Genomic DNA, 19,483 nt, shown 5'->3' with positions numbered 1-19,483 from the left:
GCAGACTCCAGATAGAGAGAACATTCGGTCCCCTGTCCGGATCGGCTTGTACCCTCGGCCCTCGACTACAGAGTGCTACCAGACCGTGAGTGTTCATGGAAATTGCGGTTCCGACCGCTGCGAGCTACTCGATTTCACTACCACTCGGTGTATTCACCATGTGGAATCTTCACATTTTTCCGGGGATTTTCATTTTGTTTGAAGGAAACTTTTACCGTGACATTCGTGACGTTTCTCCGAGTAGAACGATACCCCGTATGATACGGTTCGGACCGTGTCCGTTTGCTCAATCCACGATCTATGCTTCAATGCGCCTCCAACAATTTGTCCGTAACAATTTATAAACGAAACTAGAATCAGGCCACTCGCCCAGCCAGGAATATTAAATAATTCGAACTGATAGGATTTCTAAGAGCGTCCTCGACACGGTCGAATATATATCTGTCTCTCGCCCTGACCCCCGTTTATGCTAATGAATTTCTGCGACGAGCCGCCTCCGCTTCTCATTAATCAAACACAACCGGGCACTCGGCTTTTCAAACGAAACGCGATTCAATCGAATATGTTCGCTCTTTACGAGCCGACATAGTCTGCAGTCTGATTTCAATGGCTTTCAGGGTCATGCCTCTGTCCAGTCGCATAATCGGCGTACTGCTGAAGTAATGGCAGTGGAGCAGATACAGCCATTACAATTTTCGGTATGCTCTTCTGTATGTTACACTGTGGATCTTCATGCAAAATAAACATTTCCTATCCGAATTGCGACGAACCGGTGCGATATAGAAATTTCTTCCTTTCCTCACACATGTTCAACGGTTTGAAGATATTAGAACAGTATTTTTTTTTAAATCGCATCTACTCATTTTTGTCCGTGAATGCATCAAATCTACATTTGACAGAAATGAAGAGACATTTTCGTAGAAGAAGAGTCAACGAAGAGGAAATCTCTCGGACTGTCTAGTTCTTGGCCGAATCCTGTCGCGGACCGCAGAAACGCGATTAATTAGGTTAGGCAGGTTCGGGGGATGGTGCGACGGGGGTTGTTAGCCCCCGGGCAACATTCTAATTAATTGGGCTAATGGAATTTACATGCTGGGACGATAATGCGGACTACTGCACACTCGCTGAACAAAACTCTCGAGCAACTCGGTACGGGTGAACGTGCTTGCTTTGCTTTGCTTTGCTTATCGCTGGTCACGTTAACACGTTGACTGCCCAACTATCCAATAATCATTTCAACTGCATCACGAAATTATTTGACCGACTCGATCGATTTTCTATACGGACCGGAGGCAGTGAACGTGTCAATGGCGTGAGAATATGTGAAAAAATGCCAGTGAAACGCACATGTAGCGTGGGAGGGTGTGTCGCGTGAGGCGAGGGTGGGGGACTAGATACGGTGCGAGAAAAAATAAACTAAAAAAAATTGTAATAGAAGCGGCTAATCAGCTGTGAGGCCGGAGTCGCTGCGTTCGGTTCCTTTCTCTTTCCATGCTTCGCCATGCCAATCAACTCGAAGGTTTCCGTCGCGCGGAACGTGTGTCTTTCACTCACCCTTTTGTGCAGCAGCTCGTTGCACTCCCATGCGCGGTGATTTTCGCGATGATTCTCGCGATGATTCTCACGATGATTCTGACGGGACATCGAGCCCCCGCCTCGGTCCACCTCGCGGCCGATCGGACTCACCATTTTCCTCTCGACTGGAACAAAGAGTAACAACGGAATTAATATAAAAGCGGGATGTAACACTGTATCGGACACTATAGCCGAGCAACTTGGTCTTCCAGAGGGAAGAAAGTTGGTATAGTTTGCAGCTGTAATTCCCGTCGCGAGCGACTACTATTTAGCAAAGACTGCGAGGCCATCGGGGACGAAGTTAGGTTCGTCGGCACGGGCTTGAATACACGGGGGATTTCTATTATTCCTCGCGCCGCTTTATGCCACACCCCACCCCTCACCCCCCTCGGCGGTTATTTGAATAATTAACCGGAACAGCACGGCGAACTTCCGCCGTTGAATCCGCGCGTCCTTTTCAAAAGCGTCGGGAGAGAACCGGCTATCAAATCTTCGGATCCGTGGCTCATTCACTCGGCTCGATCGTCGATCGGTTCGCTGACCCGTTTTTCAATTATGTATACGGCCCACCACCACGCTGCGCCATTATACGTCGAAATCATATGGCCGAAAAGTTTTAGCGGATGTTTCAATCTCCTCGACTCTGATTTAATTTTGGTATCCTCTTTCGAATACCGTTCTAAGTTAATTTAGTTAATTCGTGTGCTTGATATTCGTTCGCTTTAATTTCATTCGGTTCAAGAGAAGATTCTTGACCCCATTTTCTACTGCTTACTTCTCAAAGGTATCTAAGATTAGAATGGAGAAGAGAGAACGTTGTGCAAGGAAAAGAAGAAGAAGAAGAAGAGAACGAAGACATACATAGAGGATGAGGAAGAAGAGATAGAGGAAGAAACTGTGTACATACTTGGACTATGAACTCTTATGTCGCTGTCGCTGGGGCTGGAGACTCGATGGTCGCTCAAAGAAACAACCCTTAAGGGTCCAGCCGGGCTGATCAGTCGTTGAGTGGAATGGCCGCCCGGAGACGTTAACCTCAGGTCCTTTCCTTCGCTGCTGTTCAACCTGCAATTTGTAAAACCAACCAACCGTTACCGCCCCGTATATGTATTCCTCGAAACACCGTGCGAGAATATTTCCATTCTGTACGATTTTCTTCCTTTTTGTGCATATTAAACTGACGCAATTCACTCGTGCAATACTCAAATGTTTCGTAATTTAACAGATACAAACAAATATAATAATCTACAAAATATTTTGAATAACGATACATATGTATGTAGCATTTCTATTTATGTTATATATTGTAGAAGTTCTGAAATATGTACAGCGGATCCAAAAAGTACGTGATTATAAAACGATATTAAATCTGTTGTAATCTCATTACAACTGTTGCGTAAAAAGAAGACTGTGTAATATTATAGGGTGAATAACCCCTACGAAAAGAATGCAACTCACATAGATGGTGAGCTGGAGCCAATGTCCCCGATGCTCGCCGCCCTGAGTATCTGCGAACTGACAGGTATATCGTTGTCAGACTGTCTGACCGACTGAGGGGTGGACTGGTGCAACGGAAGGGGTTGTCTGTGCGAGGCGTTGCCCCTAGACAGCGGCAACGTGGACACGGTCACCGGTGGCGGCGGCAGCTGTGGAGGCGTCTGCAACTGTGTCTGCACTTGCATCTGTATCTGGGCCTGCGTCGGTGTCTTCTGCGCCAGCTGCGACGTGCTGACCGCCCTCGGCGGAAGCGGGTCCCTTCCTATCACCGACCCGGATCCGGAAGCTGCGAACCAAATACATATATGTTTCACTCGATAAAAACCCGACGTTCCAACCACCTTCTGAAAAATTTATCGCCTCGCATATACACGCCCGTGTGAATTTTTAACGCGAGCGAAATGTTTCACAGCCGAGAGAACTTGCTGCGCTGCATAAACGGCAGATGATGGCCGTTGTGAACGTACCTTACGGTGTTTTATTTAGGTTCTCTGATTTACGATGCAAGGAGACCTGGTATTGTATAATAGGAAAACGATTTTTGGTTGATTCCTTCGGATATCAAGAAAAGCGTTAAAATACGTATAACAATTATGAAATAAATATAGCTCCCGATAAAAGATAACGTTCAGTCGATCCATAACTACGCACCTTCACCGAAAATTCAAATAGTTCAAACAAACCTGTAGCACGTGCAGTACACATTTCGCATAATTTCGATTGTACTCGCAATGCCACGGACCTTAATATTACAATTGAAGCGTTCGAACGGCACACGAGTTGAATTTTTCCGGTCTAATTTAGGCGTATTGATTTTCAATATCCAGCGACAATGAAGTTCTCTCTCTCTCTCGGCGCACGGAAATGAACTATAATTACCATTGAATTCAATACGCCGGATTCGTTTAGACGCATTTCCGAAACAGCGAGCGCGCGTTTCCACGCGCAAATCGCCCGCCATTATCCCATCACGCGCGAAATAAATGCGCGGAAATGCTCGATCTAATCGCAACCCACAATGCAATTAATAATTTAATCGCTGCGCTGTCAGGAAATTTCCAGGATTTTTCGTTTAACCATTCCCTTTGTAGATGTACAACGATTTGAACGATTTATGCAAGATATCATACATACTATTGTATAAATTGATATGGGAACTTGCTAAATTGTTCCCGATAAAGCCATTAGCTCTCCAATCGTTGTTGCATTCCGTAACAATGCAACTGCTCGATCCAAGCAAACAATCGTTTATCGGGCTCGATCAAGAAACACAAGCGCGCGTTACATGCTAATTATAATCGCGTTCCATTAGCAGAGACGCTCGTGCCGAGCAGTTAGCCGACACACAACCGCATATCGTTTCCCATTCGAACACCCGTTCGAGATGCAGTTCCGCGACAGAGAGAACTGCAGCGAAATGGCACGACGACGCTGCATCGCATCCCCGCAACCGCGATCTTCGGTTCTCGGAAAAACGATGCAATCGCGCCGCGGCGCGGCACTTTCACTGCAAGAATTTCCTGCTCGCACTTCGCGCCGATCGCGCCATTATTTCTAGTTAACCAGCGGTGCATTCGGCGGTGCATTCGGCGGTGCATCCGTCGGTGCATCCGTCGGTGCATCTGCCGAAGAAACGAACAACGCACAGTGGGGTATTTGGCCTGAAAAAGTGGAAAAAACTATTTTAGCGTTATTTATAGGCTCAAGGTTATAATATTATACATCGTTGGATTCGCCTTAAGATCAGCTACAACATTACGAAATCCAAAATACATTTTAGTATTTGAAAAATCAAATTTACCTCAATTTTTTGAAAAAAAAAATTTTTTTTTAAACTTTTATATATTGAAATTTGTAGACGACTGAATACTGTTCCTCTTTTGTTCGAAACATTTTTTTCTCAGATTATCGAGAACCCCTGAAAAAGCGAGGCGATAGTGGAATATTTGCACTACTATAACTTGGAAAGTATTTAAGAAAAAAATATTTTATTATTGCGTTTTGGAAAGCTCTGAAAAACAAGCTACAAGAATATGCAATAAAAAATGGGGTTTCCTATTTAATAAATTGAAGATGACCTTCGCGTTATTTTCAAACGACTATCCAAGGTCAAATCAATAACGCCATTTTATGGCCCCCTCGAAACCATACAACTTTTGTCAGAAACATTTTTTAACCAAAATGCTTAATTTCGAAGATATACGTCTGTTTCACTTTGAATGATTCACCCGATATATATTATAAGAACATTTTAAAATTATTACCATTAATTTTCATCCGAAAACACATCAGAAATTTCTACCCCGGATAATATTTCTTCTTCATTTGAGGCCAAGCGTAGCCGAACATGCAGGCGTACGCGAAACGCTGCTAAACGCTTAATACTAAATTAGCTATAAAATTTGAATCCGCGGACATATCCGGAATCAAACTTTGTTGGCTCATAATCACAAATCTTTACCGAATGTAATGACACCAAAAAGAGAACTCAATATCGCTTTATACTATAACAAAATTGGCAATAAAGTTTTGTAAGTTTTAAAAAGCTTACAGAATGATTGGTAATATTCAAATATTAATAACTATACTAATTTAGATGATAACACAAAATAAAATCTATGCGAAAGTGCTCTGTATACCAACCTGAACAACTTTTGTAATACAAGAATTTACAGAATTTTCCTTCAAACACTTGAAAATCGCCAATGAACAGACGCTGTCTTAGAGACTGTTTAAGAACGACAAGCGCGCCTTAAAATCTCTCGACTTTCGATGAAGTTTACTACTTCACGGGTGTACAAATAGAAAAAATATTTAATATTGCAGCCTTATTCTTCAGACCTTTAACTACAACGAACAGCAAAAATTTTATGCCATACGCAAAAATTTAGAAGTGGAACTTTTTTTCCACTTTTTCGGGCCAAATACCCCACTGTGCGACGCGTTGCGCATACATAGAACTGCACAGAACTCGACCGACGTTCATCTTCTCCAAACATGCAGAAAGTGTGTAAAAAAACGAATTTTTAAAATTTGATTGTAAAAATTGTCGAAATTCATCTTGACGCATGTTTATGCCGAAACTGCTAAAAGCGTGTTAGAATGGGCATGCCACGATGCACCGAAAAAATACATTTCCATTTCGAAAGTGCACGTCCACGGATGCACCGTCGCCGTCGCGTCGTGAGTTCCGCAATCAATGGTGAATTCGCGCGCGCGACAAACCGAAATTCAATTTCTCAAAATTCCGCGCCGGGAACAATGATGGCTGATCAACCGTGGGGAGAGAGACGAGTCGAGGGACGGATCTACATTTTTGCGCTGATCATTATTGATTGTCGGCTACGAAGGATCGCGAAATCAAGGGATGCTACCGAGCTATTTCAGCCGGTCTTGGTTTCACCAGCGAAACTAGTCGGCGAACGTGATCGAGCCTGTTTAAATTGCTCGATTGTTCCGGTTAATTGAGAGGCACGCGGATGTTGTGTACTGTAGAATCTGTGTCTAATGAACAATTTGTATTTGCTCGATAGACGCAACGTGCAGCACACAATGTGTACAACACACAATACATGTATACACTGTATACAATGCAAATAATATACATAGAATATATAAAGTGTATAACATACGATGTATCTTGTAAAATGTAGAGCACAATATACACTGTATACATGATAAACGATCGATACAGCGCACAGTGTCGCAAACCATGGACAAAAATCGAAAAAGTCACATCTTCATATCGATTGAAAACTATGTTCATACTATGTTAAAATGTCCAAATAATCATTTTTTGATAACAAAAATTTAAAAAATGCAGTAGAAAATTAGTTGCAGGGAATCTTGTAATCGAATATTAGGAAGATCAAATAGTACATCAATTCTTAGCGTAACTTGTTTATGTTGTGATATGAACAAAACACGTTTCTAGGAAATAATTTTTTTAGGAAATAATGGCTAAGGGTTGGCTAATTGTAATTCAACTTAAAAAATGTTGTAATACTTATATGCAACATAATAATTGACCTGAAATGAAACAATAAAATTTTATAGGTTTTCCTAATCTTTACCAGAGGATAAAAAAAAAACGTATCCGAACGTATCGGTGATTTTGGTTGTGTCTATTCTCTCCTAAGATAGTATATTTTGATATTATATAAGTCCAATTTGCAACTTCCGGCAAACATCAGAGTTATTTAACAAAATATGTAGCAAGAACCGGTCAGCAGCCGAGTACGCGGATATCCTCTTGTAGATATATGAGATTTGACTACGGTTGTTCAATAAATAAAAGAATGTTTATATTACATAAATTACAGATATGATTAAATAAATAAAAATTAATGTTGTAATAATCATAGATAATTATTTACAAAAAGGTAACACCCTCCGATCACGCTGATTTTTTAATATGTTGTCCAAGTCAGCACCCCGAATAATGTTGTAATAGTGTTACTCGATGGTCATTGTTTATAAAAAAAATTATTAACAAAAAAAATTAATCTATTTTTTATATATTTTAAAAACACATATATATATATTTTATAATTTATGATTTATATATGAACAATTTATAATAAAATGAATAATTTAAGGGAAACAGTTGTTTTTTTTAATATCTATATTTTCTATTATACTTATATGTATTTATTTTTTCCTATTATTTTTATGTATTTATCATTATCTATTATTTTTATGTATTTATTATATTATCTATTATACTTATATTTCTATTCTACTTACATATTAATTATGCTACTTAAAAATTGTAAATATCACGTACTAATAACGCGTAAAAAAATTAAATTTTGTTTATTAAAATCGTTTTTTATTGTTTAAATAAATGACTATATTTATAATAACATCATATTGAGATTGCTTTCAATATAAAGAAGAAAACCCATTTTGTTTCATGTCTCTGTCATGAACAGAACGAAAGTTATTGAATTTTGTCCAAAAAACAGGCATTTCGCGACACTGTGCAGCGGGATGATAAGAGAGCATCGGATAAAATCGGTCGAAATTCGTGGGCAAAGAAAAATCGTCGCGTCGCACGCGCACACACCACACTGTAGTTCACCGTCGGAGAGAATGGGTCTAGTCGAAGATACAAAAACAATGGAATTGGCCGCGAAGCGAATCGTTTGACGCCCATAACGCGTCGTCACGTCACGCATTCCATTCGAGGCAAAGCGGCCGAGATGGTGACAATCGTTCGATGCAGCGGCTGGTTCCGGTATTAAAACGCATTCCGCTCGAATGCATCTGGTCCCCGGGCCGGCGCGGCGCGGCGGCGCGGACAATTTCCTTTCGACGATATTTACGGAAAATAGGAATGTCACAGCGGCGACCAGAAACACTCTCCCTCTAAGCGAAATAAAACTGACTTACGCGACTGTTGCTTCGCTTTAAATCGACGATGAATTCTCTCGGAGATTCTTGAAACCGTCGTTTCACCGCTCGCGTCTTCACCGTGAAATACAGGGTGTCCCATCTCGAGCGAGCCGGTCGAATACCTCCGAGATTATTAATAATATCGAAGAATCTATCTGTACAATGTATTATATAATGTATACAGAGTTAGATCAGCTAGAAAATACCCTGTACCTTGAACAATCAAGATCGAGTTGCATTCCGCGAAAGATTTAACGTCAAAGGGAATAGCATAGCTCGTCGGTGTCTGGCTAACGCTGGATCATTCTCCTTGCGTAAGAAAACGCGGTGGTGTGGCTGGCCTGATTTCGTAGGCCGGGGTAATTGCGCGCGATAAATTGTCCCTTCCCGTGTCTCCGGGCCCGGTCTCTGTTTTCAAACGAGGCGGTTCCTGCGGTAATTCCCCCGTCAGACGTTCGCGCTCGCCAAGTTCCGTTCTATTTCGTCCCCGAAGCCGTTCCCATGTCCGCGAAACATCCGGTCGCTCATTATGCTCGCTCACCGCCGCTAACAGCCCGCCACCGTGAGATTCAATTACGTCCTCCGACGTTTAACTTCTTCCCCCTCGAACCCCCACACACCTTCTTCTCTATCTCATTCATCGCACTTTGCGTCGAGCGTCTCGAAAGACACGTGTCCGCAGCACCGTGCAGGGTGTCCCAAAACTGTCTTCGTTTCGGAGCTGATTTCAAGGAACTTTTATTCTCTGCGAAAATGTCCTCCGCGGCCTCGTTTAGCAGTTCTTCGAATTTTCCCTGGAAAATTCATTATTACGCGAGGACTATGGGGAAAATTGAATCTAGCTCCGCCTCGACGGAAACACCGTAACTTATTTCAATTCTCTCCGCAACGCAGTCTATAAAACAACACGCACCGCACGCAGAAAGAATCGGGTTAACGTTTTTCGCGGATGAAACTCTTGTTCGAATATTTCTCGCGTGAAATTTGCAATTCCGAAATAACGCAGCTCGGGGTAGAGCGACAGTGCTGTCGGAGGTAATTGAATCCAGCGTCGCTATTTTTGCGAACAAGGCGAGTCTGTTAACGCGGAGGATCCTAAACGATGCCGCTAAAATGTGGGACGTGATATGTACACTGAACTGGCTCCAAATTTTTCCAACAATTTTTTCTCTGCTTCTTATTAAATCTGATACGCGAGCGAGTGACCGACAAGGAGGGGTTTTTTCAATATTTAACTGCGGAACGGTAGTCAGATATTCGGAACACGGTGAGAATTCGTTTTCTTCGGCTTGTCTCGCGAGAATGTCGAAACTATGCGAGCCCGACGCAGCAGCGTTTTGAACCGGCGCGGCGCGGCGCAATATCGAAACTCATCGGGCGCCGAATATTTTGACAGGGCGGAATAATTTTGCGGAATGCTGGAACGGAAACTGGGTCTCGTTTCCGACAAACGCGTTTAATATGCGCCAGCCCAGCCGACCGTTCCCGATATATCCGCGCGCGTATTCCCAACCTTCTCTGGTTATTTTCATTAATCCGCGAGGGCAACAATGGCTCTCGGCCTCCAACTCTTTCGGCGAGGGCGAATCCAACTAACGATAATTAAGGTTGAGGTCGAAGTGATAAAGATTCCGGGTCAGGTCAAATTAGATCTGCTCTGTTTTTATAATTGCAATAATTGCGACCACCAATTGTGTGCAACGAGTACCCTTCTAAATTTACAAAAACTTCCCAAACCCAACATCTGTACAGTTCAAATACATAAAAAGGACCACCATGATCAAACAGAAATTTATGGACCATCGTCGAAATACGGAAAGATCGCTGCGAAAGATGAATCGCCCGTATAGATCGGCAGAAGCAGAAGAAGAAGAAGAAGAAGGATCGTCGAGAGGAGGAGGAAAACCAGAGAGCAGAGAAATTGATCGAGTCAGTTTCGGCCACAGGGCGAACGCACTTCCAGGATCATTTGTATCGTTGCTCGACCTGTTGCTGCCGTCCGCGTCCGTCCAACAGGGGTGTTGATTTTCCCTCTCCTCTCCTCTCTTCTCACACTACTCTCCATCGTTCTCCTCTTCCTCTTTTTATTACGAAGGATTGTGAAAAGGTAGGAGAGCCGAAGTTTGCGGCTAGCCGTAATAAATATTTTACGCTCCTCGCGGCGAGGCAAGACGAGGCAGGGCGAGGCAAGGATTCGCCGCGGTTTACTGCATCGGCGAACCAACAGGAATTTCGGGTTTCCTCCTTTTGTCGGGGAAACTCGGCTCGTTTCCCTTCGGGGAATCGTAAAACCCGCGCGTGACACGGATTCCTCACTCGACGCTGCTACGAACGATGTACGGTTTTGAACATGACCCGTTAGCTCCGACAGCGAGCACGACACTGTCGGGTCCCGTCGGGTCCCCTGTGACCCAAGAAAATTCTTCGTAACGTTGGTTTGGTAATTTAGACTGCCAGATAGTTGCGAGATATTTTGTTGAACTCGAATGTTTGGGTTCTGCGGTCTTCAAGTCCGATTATTATCGATCACTCGAGACTCTCGAACATGGTAGAGGTTCAATTGAAAAATAATTAGACCGAGATGAAATTCTACAATATTTTGGTTTTGTTAATGTATAGTTATTGGAGGACATGTAGGCGTACAATAGATATAAATATTCTCCTTACTCTTTACGAAATTGCGAGAGAGAGAGAGAGAGAGAGAGAGAACTACAAGAAGAGTTTTAATCACTGAAACCGTAAAATAAATCGTAGGTCAAGGGGTTAATTATTTTTCAATAGAACCTCTACTGAACCTCTATTGAAAGTAATAACATACATACTTGTTAGACTATGTTCTCTGAATCTTCGTCAGGAGTCTGACGCGAAATTATAAGGCAAGGGATTAAGAATAAAACAGTTTTGCTACTTTTTCCAAGGTCTGCAGCGACTACAGGAAGAATATAATGTATAGCGACTGCACTCTATTCTCGGAATTATCCAAGGTAGATTAGCCGGCAAATTTGTCTTTGCAAAAACGAGTTGTCGTTTATCGAAACAGTTAATCGAGAGGTCAGAAGCGGGCTGGAGCAGGCCGTGGATCGACATAACGGCGTCGTTCCGCGACACCTTGATCTTTTCTGCGCCAGTGCCAAGTGGAACGACTATATTTACCGTCTGCATACGTACACACAAGTGGACAGAGGCACGCGGATAGTTCCTGCTGCTCCGGTAGTGGATAATAATGTCGGCGGATTGAATAAACCACACGGAATTAAATGGCGCCGGGGTCGCGCCGCGCCGCGCCTCGCCGGCGCATTTCTCTACGGGGAAATGGGGTCGTGGATATTTCCTGCGGATCGAAACTTTTGTCTTCGTGTTTTCGGAGTATAAGAAAGTTATCGCAATAATTTTCCTCGGGGATGGAAACACGGTCCGGAAAGCTTTCCGAGGATTTTCGCCGACGTGCGTGGGCGTCTCTCGTCTGGAATTCGCGTGACGCGAACGCATTATTTTCGATCAGTCTCGCGGGCTGCTCGCGTGCAAAACTTACGCGAGCTCGTATTTCGTCTAGCTCGGCGACTTCAGGTTTTTTCTGCCACCAGCAAGACGACGCGACGCGACGCGACGGCTGCTATACGAGCAAATTCATTTGTTTATTACGATCCCGCGACATGGCACATGGCAGCTAACAAGAGAGTAACGGACGAATCGATTTTTCCCATTTTTCAAAGTGAACGCGTGCTCGAGGTTAGTTTAGAGAGGAGTGCAATACACACTGCAGTAGTAGGGAACACATTCTTTAATGTTCGATTTTGTATATTACGAATTATACAATTCCAGAAACGTTCTGCTAAGCTGCCGAACGAGATTCTTTAAAAATTCAGTTTCTCGGAGCACCGCACAAATTCGCTCGATATAAAGGCTCGCGGGCAACTACCCCAAACTACCCCCGTAAGTCCTCGAGAGGCGTAAAGCTTTCGACAGACGATTCGAAACCGAGCTTTGCTCGAGGCATGCGAATCCCCATGACGCCATCGAATCCCCAATAAACACTCCCCCAATAGATCCTACCCCAATCCTCAAATAGATCCTCCCTGGGACGTCCCTGCGGCGCCTCTTCCGGCGTTGCCACGCACACACCGAATCGGTCTTTATGTCGCCTTTTCGGTAGGATCATGGGGGTGAACAACCCTCCAAGTCGAAACGAGAAACTCTCCCCTAACCTAGACTAGCGTATTCGCTGTTAGCACGGACTCCGTTCGATTCGACGTTTGCCGACGGTGTGCGAAATCGGTGGTACCGTTGACCGTCGCCCGTCGGAAATAGCTCGAAAGCAGATTTAATTTTCGATCAACGGAAGGAAAAAGCCAACGGAAAAAGTAGCTCGGTTCTCGAGTGCTATACACGCGGAAACGCGTCGACGTAGTGCACCGTTTCATTCCCGGTTCGCTGATGTCGACGGTTCGGAATGCGTCGATCACCGAATCGCAGTTTCACCGGGGGGGGGGGGGGGGGGCTATCGTGTTACCGTGCAGCGACAAATTGCGGGTACACCAGCCACTCTCGATTCCTGGAAACATCGACTATTATACTCGCGCGTCGAGAGAGGGAGAGAGAGAAAGAGCTTCGACCCTTTCTCCGCACGCTCCGGACACCATATAAATGCTAATTTCTAATTCCTGATACGGTATATCGATTAACCGTTCCATCGATCGCAGTCGGGCTTCGAAACACCATTATTCCCTGCCACTCGTCGCATTTAATTCGCAAAACTGTAGAGAGAGTGTTCTATCGAAAGTTTCGCTATTATCTCTGGCGTTGCTCATTATTAGACTGCGGATTTTTATGGATTTATGAAGAAATCGGCTGGAGAAAAATCTAAGAATATTGTTATGACATTCTCAACGCAAAAAATCGATTAAGGGATGAAGCGAGTTTTTATTCACCTCCTGCTACTCGCAATTGTGACAAAATGACAATTTTTATTTAGCACAAAGATTCGCAGTCTACTCATTTATTAATTCTCACGGATTGCTACGTACGTTCCTATTTCGGAGCAAGATCGATTTCAAATTCCCTTGTGGCCAGATCGTTCGTCCCATCGAAACCAACCATCGCATCGTTCCCTTCTGCTGGGATATTAATTCTGCTCGAGTAATGCGTCCGGAATTCTGATCGCGGCCATTAATTCGAACCGGAGAGTGTCACGGTCCGACACGTTCACCCTCGGACACGTGCTAACACGAAAAGCGGCGCGTTTCAGGGCTGAACAAGCGACGAGACGAGACGAGACAAGACGAAACGAGACGGTTAATCGCGAAGACAAAGCGGGATAGCACACGGGGCGGTGAGTATCGGCTCTCGTCTGACCCACTTGATCACTACAGATCCCGTTAGCTGGCATCCAGTCGACACGATTACCCGCACACGCTGCCCCTCGCGATCAACCGAGAATGATCAAAGTGAAAGATCGTTGATTGCTAGCCGCAAATACCTGCGGAGAAAATTATTCCGACGAACGGAAACAGAGTCGAAGGACACGGGACACGGGACTCGTTGTTCTAGGCTGCTTCTTTGGAATATCAGGTGCAAAGCGTACAATAGTGCCTACATTTCTTTTCCTTCAGAATTCCAGCACAATTTAACACATTGTTGACCGACAATTTTACAATTAAAACAATCTAAATAAACTTCAGTAAACGTGATTTATACATAATGAATTCAGGCGAAACTTTTAACACATATCTTTTATGTAACTTTTAATATTTTTCTTTAGTATGATAAACTGTATAGCGATCACCGAATGGACAAAGGTTTTCGAATATTCTATTTTGCCCCGGGTTTCGTAAATTGAGATTGATAGTGCAAGTGCAAACACGAATTAACTAGTGATCGATCAAGAATGTGTTAAGATTTGAATAAAATGTTGTTCATCGTTTCGTTATCAGCACGTTTCGCAAGAATTTTCCGCAGCACCGTAATTTCGACGGGAACGTTCGTTCAGTCATGAATAAACTTTTGGACCCCGAGGCCCGTTACGTAGCTCACGGCCGAGAGCCATAATCTCTGCCAGGAGGACTGGCTCCGAGCAACAGTGATTTTGGCACGGTTCCCAGCCCAGCACCGTGAATCGAAAAGCCGTCCGAGTTCTGTTCTGTTTTTCGCGATCCATTAACCCATTGCCTCGCGGCGCGAAACTGTTCCGCGGATTCTCCCTTCGTTGTCAACCCCCCGCCCTAGACTGCCTTTCGAGACGGTATACTCACCCTCGACGACAGTATCTTCAACGGAGTTTGACGGCGACCAAGTGAAATTCAAAACAGTAGGAAGATGAAGAAAATTCAAGGATATTAAAGTCTATTAAAATGATCAGGGAAGGAAAGAACTTGTTGCAATTCGGATAGTTTTCAGTCGTAAGGGTCCACAGCCTACCGACGATTATCACGGTGGAAAAATAGCGAACAACTTTTCAAAAATTCTCAACATTATAAAGTTCCCTCTCTCTTTCTCTCGAAGTTCTCCGGACACGTTCGTCTGGACTAGTCCTCTTCTCAGCAGTCTCCAGAGCGCAGGAGAGCTCGAATAATTTAGTTCGTTGAACTTTCGAGTCTCCAAGAAGAGACGCTCTTGAAATTTTGACAAACCTCGGAAGAGTTCGCTGACAGTTTCAAGAGGGATATATTCGTAGAATAACTGGCGAAGTTGGCGGAGCCAAAAACGGAACAGTTGGTGTCGGCGCTAATGAAAAATTCAACGAATCACATTTGTTCGATCTAAAACGGTAGACCTTGGTAATCATTCTCCATGAAAAGGGAACTGAAATATCTTCTTCTACATAATAGACTAACTACGAGAACTTGGACCCCATTGCTAAGGATAATCGATTTGGATAGAACTTCACGTTTGAATCGGAAAAATGTGGCAAGTATGCCAACAGAAGGTTCGCAAGACATCTGCGTCATTATTGACAAATGTGTAATACGTACGAGTATCGACCGATACCGAATAGCTGCAGCAGGGTGAAACGAACGCTGAAAGAAAGTTCTGTGTACATATCTCAGAATGAACAGGATCGGTCGGAACGTGTCCGTAGACGTCAAAGCGCCCGTTACAGGTCCAGTTGCTGCGGTAGAAAAACAATTCCATCCGAGACGAAATCTCCGCGCGCGACCGGCCACGCTCGGGTCCAGTTTTTGCCGAGCGGCGGGTCCAGTCTCGAGACTCGGATCCCCGATCTTTTTCCGCGGCGCCGATTTCTCGTCCGCAAACGACAGGTGATCCGTCGATCGAGCTGCCCGTTTCAATGCTCTCCTTTCAATCGGCCTTTTTCTACCGACAATCGACGCGCATCATCCTTTCTCTCCGATTCTATTCTTCGCGATCGATGAACATTCAACGAGATTTTTCTCATTATCAACTTATAGAGAACAAGGCTTACGTCAAATCGTACAGCTCTTCAAACCATTCGTCGTTTGAAGACTGCGGATCTTTAAGCATTTATGGCGTATATTGGCCGAGGTATAAATTCAACGGAATTTCGTACGATTTTTATTCGTATTTTGAAAATGGAAATGGAATTTCCTGTTGTACCATTTCCTTATAATCTGTCAAGAAATATTGAAAATTGCAGAAACATCCGTAGTCTAATCTAATCATTTGTCCAAAACATTTTTCTCTGTCACCAATGGTTTCGTAGATATTCAGGAGAATCGATCGCGTAGTGGGCGTGGCTTAATTGCCCCGGCTCCCGCGTACCAAATCAATTCTTCCTTGTCTCTCGGAACGTCGACAGTTAACAAAACGTGTTTACACCGTATACCACAATAGAACGACTTCATCCACGATTGTTCGAACTTTGCTCCAGTTTTCTCTTCAGTGGTGAAGTGGAGGGGGGTAATGGGAGGGGCATACGTATATCAGCGGTACCGGATAATTGCTTCGCATGCATATAATATCAAGAAACCAGACAATTCCGTTGTACGTGACTCCCGCTAATTACCGCGGCCCTCGTAAAGCTAAACGCAGAACTATAACCCGCCGGTAGGTGGGGAAATAAAGTGGCAGGGTGGGGGAGGTGGCTATGCCCTGAACGTTCACCCTAATCGCACGAAATTTCTCCGAGTCAAGTATAAATATGGAGCACGGTGAAATATCGTCCTCGCGTTAGTTTCTCGTTTAATTACGCCGACCGTTCGCTGTCTACCCCCACCACTCGTCGAACAATTTATTAACCACCCCTATATGTACGCTCCCCCTTCCCCTAACACCCCTACTCACTTCTCATTCTCTCTGTCTTTCCCAGTTCACGATCCCATATCGCGAATTGCATCGATATCCCGCGGCCTTTCGAAATTCGGCTACACTTTGTGCGCTCGCGTTTCGAACAATGCACAGCTGTCCGATTTTAATCCATAATTGATAGAAGCTGCGACCTGGGCCATTGATTGGTCGACACGATGTCGCTAATAGAGTTTGTCCTGTGTCGTGCAGGTTACAAAGTTTGAAACATTTTCTTCGGTGGCTACAAACGATTTGAAAAAGATAATTACTAGACAGCGGATTTGACGCATTTATGACAAAAACGAGTTGGTGTAATTGAAAACGGTAAAAACATTAGAAGTTTATCAGTTTCTATTTCACTCCAGTTTGCTACAATATCAGGACAAAAGAATGTTATTTTGCACAAAGATCCGCTGTCTAATAACACTGTCCAACAAATTTCAACTTTTTTTGTGATTTCAATATACTGTTGGGTCCTTCTTATAGAGTTTTTTGCGCTGATTCCGAATCTGGTTTTAATTTTTTTCCTATACGTCCAGTTTTTGAGAAAATGGAGTTTTAAAAAAAGACATATTTTTCAACTTTAAACAAATATTGCGATGTTATTATAAAAGATATTGAATTGTTGTTTACAGCAAAAGATTCTGTAGACTTTCCCGAATACAGTGATATCCAATATTAATACATTATGATTGTTTAAACATGTTTAAAGAATGATTAAAGACGGAGATGCACCACTTTTGCACCAATTTTTGCGGATATTTTCGAATTTATCTCAAAAAATAAGGGTCCAGCGAAAAATTGAACTATACCACGCGAAAGAGCAGACTTTTATCTTGAGAAACCCCCCTGTGAAGTTTGCATGGTCGACGTTTTTACCGAACCAGAAAGCAAAATATCTTCGCCCGACATGCGTTGACGCCAGTGGTGCTCTTCCACTAGCGCGGTCGTTCGTCGGGATACGGCGCGGCGCGCTGCGGTGAAACGGCGCGTGGCTATAAGCGCGCAATTATGTCAGGTTACTTAAATGTAATATTTTATTAAATGTGTTATACTATTGTTATTTATTATTTATTAGTATATTTATTCTGTATAAACTATTTTATGTATTTTTTAATGTTAGTCTCTCGTTTATAGTATATTTAATACAAAAAATACCTTTTGTAACAAAATAATAATTTATTCACACACTACACTATTACACTATTTACAATGCTAATATATATGTGTACACTATTCAGATATAATACACTACTAAAATACATATATTATATACACAACAACTAAAATACTATAAATAACTATAAATGTTTTTTATGAAGTTTTATACGTAGCAATGCAGATTTGAAATGCTTCACACGACTGATTTCAACAAACACAAAGCCGAAACTGAACTCTGGCATCAGTTTTCTTAAGAACCAACACGATACATATTTTGAAATAAATGACGGTCTACGGACAACGGAATACATACAATGTAAGGAAAGTCTGCAATGCGGTGACTGAAAAATTTTATTTTCAGTAATTGTCGTCTTATCTATGTATTGTAATTATAGTGCCAATGAACGCTCGAGATTCTTCCGAGTAAAATAAGTCCAAACACAATATAAACGGGACTATTTTTATTGACTTAAATATATAATTAAAATAGTTTGCTCCATATTAAATCGATATAGTGTATTATATCTGAATAGTGTACACATATATATTAGCATTGTAAATAGTGTAATAGTGTAGTGTGTGAATAAATTATTTTTTTGTTACAAAAGGTATTTTTTGTATTAAATATACTATAAACGAGAGACTAACATTAAAAAATACAAAAATAATTTATACAGAATAAATATACTAATAAATAATAAATAACAATAATATAACATTTAATAAAATATTACATTTAAGTAAGCTGACATAATTGCGCGCTTATAGCCACGCGCCGTTTCACCGCAGCGCGCCGCGCCGTATCCCGACGAACGACCGCGCTAGTGGAAGAGCACCACTGGCGTCAACGCATGTCGGGCGAAGATATTTTGCTTTCTGGTTCGGTAAAAACGTCGACCATGCAAACTTCACAGGGGGGGTTCTCAAGATAAAAGTCTGCTCTTTCGCGTGGTATAGTTCAATTTTTCGCTGGACCCTTATTTTTTGAGATAAATTCGAAAATATCCGCAAAAATTGGTGCAAAAGTGGTGCATCTCCGTCTTTAATCATTCTTTAAACATGTTTAAACAATCATAATGTATTAATATTGGATATCACTGTATTCGGGAAAGTCTACAGAATCTTTTGCTGTAAACAACAATTCAATATCTTTTATAATAACATCGCAATATTTGTTTAAAGTTGAAAAATATGTCTTTTTTTAAAACTCCATTTTCTCAAAAACTGGACGTATAGGATAAAAATTAAAACCAGATTCGGAATCAGCGCAAAAAACTCTATAAGAAGGACCCAACAGTATATTGAAATCAAATTTGGTGTTGGACAGTGTAATTACAAATGTGGATCCAAGATCCAGGTAAATGTTGGAGGAAAATAAAGGAAAATCGAATGAAATTTAGACGCGTCTTCAGACGAAATTGCTCTCGACTTTGGAAGTTCGCGATCTTCGTCAAAGTTCGAGGAACACAGCTGTTCAGAGAGGAAGTTGGTGACACGTCGGACAAGGACGACACGCATGAAACTAGTTTAAAAGGAGCAGCCTAACGACTCTCGCGGATCCATCGGGAATCCGGACCGCGACTCGAGACCG

The 19,483-nt window shown here is 42.7% G+C and overlaps 1 protein-coding gene across 12 annotated transcripts in view; it reads right to left on the bottom strand.

Moving 5' to 3' along the window:
• LOC143215670 (uncharacterized) overlaps positions 1 to 19,483 on the bottom strand; it is a 174,632-nt gene that overhangs the window by 20,992 nt on the left and 134,157 nt on the right. For all 12 annotated transcript variants that reach the window (XR_013010417.1, XM_076438068.1, XM_076438023.1 and 9 more), the window contains exons 13-15: positions 3,034 to 3,358; positions 2,483 to 2,640; positions 1,555 to 1,700 (exon numbers count right to left, since the gene is read on the bottom strand). Coding sequence is in view for 11 of the 12 variants with exons in the window: in XM_076438068.1 (XP_076294183.1) it covers positions 1,555 to 1,700; positions 2,483 to 2,640; positions 3,034 to 3,358 (629 nt within the window). In the remaining variant the exon portion in view is untranslated. The remainder of the gene's footprint in view (positions 1 to 1,554; positions 1,701 to 2,482; positions 2,641 to 3,033; positions 3,359 to 19,483) is intronic.

Source organism: Lasioglossum baleicum, chromosome 2, assembly GCF_051020765.1.
Source record: "Lasioglossum baleicum chromosome 2, iyLasBale1, whole genome shotgun sequence".
NCBI classification, from domain to species: domain Eukaryota; kingdom Metazoa; phylum Arthropoda; class Insecta; order Hymenoptera; family Halictidae; genus Lasioglossum; species Lasioglossum baleicum.
This window is presented reverse-complemented; position numbering and strand designations above follow the sequence as displayed.